The following is a 9501-nucleotide window of genomic DNA, read 5'->3' as shown; positions in this document are numbered from 1 at the left end:
CGATGACCTTATCGACGGGGTAGAACCCCCTCAAGCTTTTTTTGCAAATGGAGAACATTTCAAGTACGGGTACTACCTCGTTGATGGTATTTACAACGAATGGGGATACCTGTTCAAGCTTACGCGGCTCCAGTTTCTGACAAACGAAAGTACTTCACGAAGAAACAAGAATCGGCAAGGAAAGATATTAAAAGGGCGTTTGGAGTCCTAAAGAAAAGATGGGCAATGTTGGCGAATCCAATAAGATTTTGGACAAGGGAGAAGATAACGGAAGTCGTCATCACGTGTATAATCCTACATAACATGATATTAGAAGACGAGGGTAAAGCTATTTGTCAAAACTACCAAGGTGATATTCCAAGACAAGAATCGAAGATCACCAATGAACAACAACTCGCCAACATAAATATCATCAAGAGCCGTGAGTTACATGGCAACGTTCGGCATGAGTTGGTCGAGCATTTGTGGGATAGAAGACCCGATGATCTTGTATTAGACTAGTATCAACGTAATGTTTTATATTATTATTAATGTAATGTTTTATATTATTATTTAATGTATTATTTAAAATAATTAAATAAATAAAAAACTGGATCAAGCCCCTGATCACCTGGACCACTACACCCTCTGGGGCTTGGTTGAGGGGCTTGATCCATGGTCATGTCATCGCCTACGTGTCAGATTTTGCTTGGCTCACCTGGGGCTCAACCAAGCCCCATTACCCTTAGCCTAACAAAACAATCTTAACCTTTTGAATTTACCAAAATAGCCATTTGACTTTCTTTTCTTTTTAATCGTGGCACAAGAAATGTAATATGTTGCCTTGCATCCAGGTAGAGATGGGCAACTAAACCGGTTCCTGGAACCGAACCGGTGGACCCGAACCGGACCCGAACCGGTTCCTACCCGATTTTTGTAGGAACCGGACCCTATCTGATTCAACCCGATGATCCGTGACCGTTTCTTGCATTTCTGAGTGTGGGCGGGTAGGAACCGGAACCGAACCGGAACCGGTTCTGGAACCGAACCATCCGGAACCGGTTTCTAACCGGTTCTAGCCGTTGGATCGAATATAGCCGTTGGAAATCGTTTTTTTGGCCGTTTTTTGACCGTTGGGGTCAAAAATAGCCGTTTTTTGGCTCCCCCAAGCACCCCACTACTAGTATAAATAGGTATTTGGTGTCATGGGTTCATCACAACACTCAAAACGCAAACCCGAACGCAAAAAAATACAAAAAAACGCTATTACAACGTTTTGAGTTCTCTAATCTCTTGTTTTCTCTTCTTCTATATTCATATTTGTTGTTATGGCTACCTCACAATCATCGGTTGGTCAAGGTTCCAACGCCGAACCAAGTTTCGTTCGTATTGTACCTCATAATCGTAATCAAGAGATTTGGTGCAATTGGGATTTGGTTGAATTGAGTGACCATTCATTCAAGGCTCGGTGCAAGTTTTGTGGGATTTATTTAAACCCACTTTCGAATTCAAATTTGAAGAAACACATCGAAAAACCGTATTGCAAGGCGTTGAAAAAGAACGTCGATTCGCAACAAACGCAAATGGATAGTGAAGGCGGAATATTTACATACCAAATTGATCGAGTTCAAGATCGTATGGCGAAGTTTGTGATTCAAGAAGCTTTGCCGTTTAGCCACTTCGACAACCCTCGCTTAACCGCCATGATTCGAGATACGCTTCAACCACAATACACTCACGTAAGTCGTCATACTCTTAAACGTTATTGTTTAAAATTGTGGAAGAAGGCCAAAGAGGTACTAATTGCATATTTTGAAAATATAAATACGGGAATAAACTTAACTAGTGATGTTTGGTCGGCTCCACATGGTCTACCCGAATCTTATCTTTGTGTCACCGCTCATTGGGTAGACCCGTCATCGTGGGAAATGATGAAACGCACCATTGCTTTCGAACTCTTTGAGTATCCACATACGGGAGATAATTTGTTTGAAATTTTAGATTATGTTATAAAAACTTATAAACTAGAAAATAAAATATTTTCAATTGCATTTGATAACGCGTCGAATAATACATCGGCGGTTGATAAATTAAAATTAAAATATACGCCGATTTGCAATGGTGTATTTTTTCACTCAAGGTGTGTTGCACATATCATTAATTTAATCGTGCAAGACGGACTTGCTTCGGATGAGGTTACATCGGTTATAAACGATTTTAGACTAATGATACATGAAGTTTTTAAGAAAAGTAAAAAAAGACAAATGGAATATAGAAAATTTTGTAAAGATACGGGAAGAAAAGCTTTGGGAGCTAATTGGGATGTACCTCATCGATGGAATTCCACTTGCATAATGTTTCAAAGTGCTTTGAAACAAAAAGAAACTTTACAAATGTTTCATTCTAGTCTTGCCGAGAATGATTTGGCAATCCCCTTTTCAAATGAGAAATGGGAAATTATCAATGACTTATCGACTTTTCTTGAAGTTTTTAAAACATCAACTACGAAACTATCGGGAACGTATTATCCGACAAGTCCCTTGGTTCTTTCGGAGTTATTTTTAATGGTTAACAATCTTAAAGAATTTGAAAATAAAAGTCCAATGTTTTCAAACATCATATTACCAATGAAGTTTAAATTAAAAAAATACTTTCTTGAATTGTCACCGGTTTTTACTTGCGCCGCCGCTTTAAACCCAATGTTAAATGTTACGGGGGTTGAATGTGTGATAGACGAAATTTTTTCAGCCTTAGATATGCATGAAGTTGACTCAAACTTTTCAACAGAGGCAAAAAATGATTTTAACTTGAATTTTAAATTTATGTATGACTTTTATTTAAATAAATATGGGTCAAACATACACATGCCTATGCCGGGGGGGTCTTCATCAAGTTCAAGTGCTACTAGAGTACGAGATCCCATGATTAGCCTTATGAACACCGTTCGCAACGTAACGGCTAAAAAACAAAGGGGTAACACCCCTTCAAGCGAACTAGAAAGGTATAGTGCAAATGATTACTCTACCGGTTTATCCGAAGATGAATATGGCACTTTTGATGTTTTGGCTTGGTGGAAGGTAAAGGAAACCGAGTTTCCGATTCTTGCCACCATGGCCCGTGATTTACTAACCGTCCAAGCTTCTACGGTAGCTTCGGAATCCGCTTTTTCTCTTAGTGGCAGGGTAATATCGGTGAGAAGAACAAGACTAAATTCGGAGTCGGTGGAGATGTGCATTTGCTTAAAGGATCACTTTGACTCAATCGATCGTATTCAACACGTAACCACTCTCGAAGATGAAACACCACTTGATGTTCGAGTGCACGACGAACAAGAAGGCATTTCTACAAGTAATTCCGGGGAAGAAGTCTCCGCTCAATAATTACGACGAACAAGAAGGCTTTTCTAGAAATAATATGTCACAACTTTATATTTATAAGTTTAATGTTTTGTTAGTTTGTTTTTGAAGATTTTAAAACATGTCACAACTTTATATTTATTTTTATGTTAATTGTTTTTTTTATTTTTCATGTTATACAAATACGAATCGTAGTTTAGAATCCAAATCGCAAACGAAAAACGAAAAAAAAAAAAATTTTTTACACCGTAACCGGTTGGAACCGGTTACGGTACAGGAACCGGTTTAGGAACCGGTAAGAACCGGTTAGATAGGTTAGGGGTCCGAGGGTGGGAGAACCGGTTCGGTTCCCTAACCGGTTCGAGCCTGGAACCGGTTTAATTGAGGGTTTTGAATATAGGAACCGGTTCCGGTTCCTAGTCCCAAACCGTTTTGAACATGTCTACATCCAGGTGATATGTTGCACCAATGTGATATTATAGATTCAAATATGTTACATTAAATTACTCATGTCGCGCTTTGATTCGTTGGTAATTTTAATAAGTTCATGGCTAAATCTAGATGAACTTGTTGATTTACCAAATACCATTGGTATTGTATACACTTCTTGACACATAGGGTATAACATAGTCTTGTTGCCTCTCCATACTTCTAAATCAAGTTTCAAGAACTCATATGTATATTTACGGATTCGAGGATAAGAAGAAGAAAGAAAGAAAGACTCTTGCCAAGATCTCTAATGATGATGGTGTGGACTTCTGTTTTAGTTGTAACTCTAATGATTCCATCTTTAGCATCAACACTCATTTTCTCAATCTCAATATGATATGAGAAAGCCTGATTTGATAATCTTAAGATATCTAATTGATAAGAGACTTGCGGAATCCGCTTTCATATGATTTACACATGTTACATTCAAATGATGCTTGAATTAGCTTGATATGTGTATGAATTATGTGTGAGTGTCTAGAGATAATTCAACTACATAATGTTGCTTAAAATGATCAAATGCCCAAAAGTTAAATTGCATGTGCATAAACAGATCTATTTATAGTCTGGCTATGTGCATACATCCCCATGTGCATGGCCTGATGCATATGAACTCTTATACACCCACATTTAGGTATATGGGGTTGTATCATTACAAGCATATCCAAACAACCTATACAGTTGAACTAAAAGCCTAGCGAGCTATACAGGATAAGACACAATGATAAAATGCATTAACATGCTTTCCTAATCTAAATTTAACATATTTCATTTTGGGTTGACGTGTTTAAAGATATTGATGTGATTTCAGGTCACTCATTATATTTTCTTAACCGCAATTTTGTCTACTTCTAATACTACACCATCATTCACCGAGACTCGACCTATTGGAGAGAGGCAACATGTTATATACCTAGATAGCGCTAGGTCAAAGGCACTTAGATGGTCATTCTTTATATAATCCTTTTATATTAATACATCAAACTTTTAAAATTTACCGTTTTATATAAAGAATGACCATCCAAGTGTCTTCGACCTAGCACTATCCATGTATATAGCATGTTGCCCCTCTCCAATAGGTCAAGTCTCGGTGAACGATGGTGTAGTATTAGAAATATTTTAACGTAGTTAACCCTTAACTAAAGAAATACTAAATTATTTTTGATTGTTACATGTTAGGGCATTTGCCCATATTCTTCAACAGAGTATGCAGGTAGTACAAGGTGATTTTGGAAACCGAAATTAGAAACCAATGGGTTGTCGGCGGTGTTGCCAAGAACCTGATGAAGCCGATTTCATTACCCGAGATACGCCCCGGATACCCTCACAAAGACACGAATTTGCTTTGTTTTATTATAATGAAACTGTTCATTCAGTACAATATGAAACAAGTCAGCAGCTTTTATATTATACAGTTTGGTTCAAGATTTAAAAGTTCAATTTTCAGTTCAACAGTGTAAAAGTCAGAAAACGATCCTGTAATATAATTATTTCTATGTATTAATGAACCACTTTTGGTATTTCAAAATTTTTATTACAAAACTTACTATTATGAGAAAATACATTAATAAACCCATAAAGCTGGTAACCCGTAAAAGCAACCGTCAAGTCGCTACTCTGCCAGTCTTAGCGGCCCACCCAACCTTGGCGGCTTGATTTGTCATTTCTCAAACTGTGCATCACATATATCACTTGATCATAAGTTGTTATTTGTTAAGTTTAAGGGTTTCAATTTATTGTGCAAGATATATTTGCAGCAGGCACTGCTACATTATCATAGCAGTCAAGTGGGCAGTGGCAAAGACGGTAAGAAACCCTGATGTAATGAAGGTACAAACCAAAGTTAGAGAAGCCTTCATCGGGAAAACATGGATCACAGAGAAAGACATTCAAGTTATCTGCATTTGGTAATAAAAGAAACGTTACGGCTTCCCTCTGGTCTCATTAGCGTAAAGAGAAATGTAAGATCGATGTTATGATTTACATGTAAACCAAAAAGCTATCGATGGCCATTCTTACGGGTCAATGTGTAGCGGGGCAATATAGTCAAAACAAGTAAGAAAATCCCGATAGGGGATCAACAGAAAACCCCAATCACTATCAAATATATGTAATATGTAACTATATACGTCTATATTACATCGCAGTTAATTCAAAACACAATCAGATATTATTCAATTTCACAAAAAAAAATGTAAACAAATCACAGGTGGGAAGAAAATAGATAACAAGCTGCAACAAAAAACAACTTCTGATCACTTCTTTTGCTTACCCGCCTTAAACATCAACCCAAATTCAACCATGTCAGCCATCAAACTAGATTACTTTTGGAGCCAAGGGTGTTGCAAGCACTGCTGTGCGGTAGGTCGTTTCTCTGGATCAAAATCAAGAATTGGATTCAAGAACTCCGCAAATTCACGAGCATCATTTTCAGCAAACTTGAACTTGTCAATGAGTAAACGACTCAGCGATGAGTGTTTGAGTCTGCGGATCCTTTTAAGGTCACCATGTCTATCAAAGTAATCTTTGGATTGACCCCCACCAATGGCTATCTGTTTAAGTTTGGTAAAAAAGGAAAAGAATAATAAAATAAAAGTATTAATATTTATAGTTTAGATGGGAATGGAAAGAGTTGAATATTTGTCACCTTCTTAGGCATCTTTCCTAGAAGTTCCATCATTAGAGCAAGGTGGTCCTGCATTGATCATGCCACGTAAGCAAATCATTCCAGCCGAAGATATTAAGAGTGGTCCATAAACAACAAACCAGAAGTGTCAGTGTCGATCTATTTACTTATGAACTATGCAGTCGATATCGCCAACATATGAACGATATATCAATTATCAGTTCCTTGGTAAAATATAGGTTCCGATATTATCAGCGATATTGACCGATATATAAATTTTTTTTGGTAATATTGATATTGACCGGTATTTGACCGACATATCACTATTTTCCCGATATCAATTTTATAAGTCTTAATTGTCAATTTCTAGTGTTTAATGTTAGTGGCTTAAGTATTAATCAGTTCCTACTTGCTACAATGTTGGTGTTTTGTAAGTTGCAAAAGGCTAACGTGTTAATGGTAGGAGAGTATACTGAACTAGTTTGAGGCCCGTGTACTACACGGGTAGTTCTTGAAAATACAATATTTAATAAATAATCAGTATACAAGAAACAATAAACCCGTTAAACACTATTAACACAGTCGTTGTACAATAGTCTTTAAAACAATTTTAAAGTAAAAGATAATTATAAATATCAAATGTTTGAAAAAAAATAGAAAGTAAATATTAAATTAACAAATTTTGAAGCAAAAATTTTAAGAATGATAACTATTATTTTATTAATATAAATTTGTTAAAAAGGGTAGGGTATAATATAGGAGTGACAAGTGGCAAAATTTGTAGACTTTTATTAGAGAGTATAGATAGATTGTTAGTGTTAAATTGCTATATATGTGTGATATTAAAATTACCGATATCTCACCGCGATAACTGATATCTCAAATATCGGTCCTTGACCGATATACGATATTTTTCCGCATTAGCTGCATAGCTTATGAATGGGTCAATTCAGGTTATATTTTTACATAACAGTTCGAACAGATAAAATGGGCCAGGTTATCATGTCTTTTATCTCTTAAGGGTCAAACAGGTAAAGTCAAAACAAGTTTGCCAAAAAAAAAACAGGTCAAGTCCAACGGCCGAAAGTCACCCAACATGTGCTTTTATTGCATAAACACTAACTATTTATGAAAAGGTTTACAATCATGAACAAAAAGTAAAAACACAATACCTCATCTTCGCTGAAACCAGGTCCCGGCTTCGGAGCGAACATCATTTCACCAGTAGCGAGTTCAAAAGCAGTGCAAGCAAACGACCACATGTCAACCGGGAACGAGTAGCCCGATTGCAGAATAACTTCAGGAGCCCGATACTGTCTCGTTTGAATCTCTTCAGCAATCGGTTTATCAGCCCAACACGCATTTCCCAAATCCACAATCTTACACCTAAAATCAATGCCATCAAGGCATCTTTCAGGCTTCACCTCTTGTGCACAACCGCCCATCACACCCCGTCTTTCAACTGCAATTTTAGCCATCGCTCTTCTCGCCCGCTGCTTCAGTTTCTTTTCAATCACATTAACCGCCCCTCCACTGCCCAAACTTCCCTCGGGCCGTTCAAGAATGGGGGGTGTTTTCGACCTAATCGGATCTTTCGCTGGATTTATCGTAGACATAAGAAGTATATTCTCAGGTTTTAGATCTGTGTGTATAATATGAAGCTCTCGGTGTATATAATCAAGCCCAATTAATATGCATCTACACACCTCCTTCACTTTACTTAACTCAAGACCTTTGTAACGGTTATATCTTATCAGATGCAGTATGCTATCACCAAGATACTCAAGAACCATGCACAAATGCTGCCCGTTCGGGCCCCTGTGTTTGAAATGATCCACTAATTGCACAACACATTTCTCATTCTTCGGATCATTCTCTGTTAGAGCCGATAGAATCTCGATCTCGTGGACCGCAGCTTGCACAAACTCAGGTGCACTCTTCTGGATCTTGAGTGCAACATATTTCTACAAATTAACAACCGAAACTTGTATCATTATGAACCCTAACACCAATATAGGCTCTAAAACTAGAAAGTCATAAAAATGGTATCAAACGGACTCCGATCGAACTCAAACTTGCGGCATCAGAACCGTCTCGTCGAACTCTACGATATGCGATATTAGGTTTTCGGTTTTCGATTTTACATTTTAGAAATTTTGTTCAGATCATAATGTTATATTTTTCGGTCTTTTATTCCTAGATTTAGGAAACCGTGTAAGATAACTTAACCCGATTCACATTAACAAAAATGATAAAACTACAAATCAGAAATAATAATAATAATAATAATATTAAGTTTCCATAACAGCTAATGATCTACATTTGGTATTATTAAAATTAATGACGTAATTAGGTTAGAAACTGCATCGGGATGACAGATCTCATGAAATAAGGGTAGAAATAATAATAATAATAGCTTTAACTTACGGATGTTTGTGTATCGTAAGCGAGCCAAACAGTGGAGAATTGGCCCCAGCCGAGCTTCCGTTGAGCGATGAAGCGACCGGCGGCGAAGGAATCACCGACTCTGACGGCGTGGTAGCCTCCTTTGCGGTAGGAATCGAAGTCCTCATCGTCCTCAGATGCAGAGGAAGAAGAACAGGACATGATGGAATGAATTTGATCTGTGATTGATTGATCAGCAATTTGAAAATTGGATGTATGAATAATATTATTATTATTATTGATCGATGAATGAATGAGAAGAAGGAGAAATTTAGGGAAAGTAAAGAGTGGTCTGCCTGGCCTTCAATCCAAATCTTTCTCCACTTTTTCCTCGCTCTTCAAACCCATTCTATTCAAGGTCCTGCCTTTTTCAAGTTTCCTTCTATTTACTTTCTATTTTATTCTTACTTACACCAACTCACTATTATTATTATTATTATTATTATTTAATTTTATTGTCGATAGTGGTATTGGATAGTGGTATTGGAGGTAAGTTGAGATTTGGGTCGGATCTCAATTGAGTTTTGTATTGAGCCTTCGGGCAACAGGTTTTTCTAGGAACATGAGATGGTAGGTTTAGACTACCCGACAAGGTTTGTGATCGCG

At 37.2% G+C, this 9501-nt stretch overlaps 1 protein-coding gene across 1 annotated transcript; it reads right to left on the bottom strand.

Moving 5' to 3' along the window:
- Positions 1-5707: 5707 nt before the first annotated feature.
- Positions 5708-9224, bottom strand: LOC143583206 (uncharacterized). Its single transcript, XM_077065578.1, has 4 exons — positions 8878-9224; positions 7623-8414; positions 6472-6519; positions 5708-6376 (listed from the first exon to the last, which is right to left on the bottom strand). The coding sequence occupies exons 1-4, from the start codon at positions 9055-9057 to the stop codon at positions 6146-6148; spliced, it is 1251 nt and encodes a 416-aa protein (XP_076921693.1). The 5' UTR covers positions 9058-9224; the 3' UTR covers positions 5708-6145.
- Between the last annotated feature and the right edge of the window lie 277 nt (positions 9225-9501).

Source organism: Bidens hawaiensis, unplaced genomic scaffold, assembly GCF_021521415.1.
Source record: "Bidens hawaiensis isolate Kalapana, Puna unplaced genomic scaffold, B.hawaiensis_p1.1 tig00032166_1, whole genome shotgun sequence".
Lineage (NCBI taxonomy): Eukaryota > Viridiplantae > Streptophyta > Magnoliopsida > Asterales > Asteraceae > Bidens > Bidens hawaiensis.
Note: the sequence above shows the minus strand (reverse complement) of the source record. Positions and strands in the feature narration are given on the sequence as shown.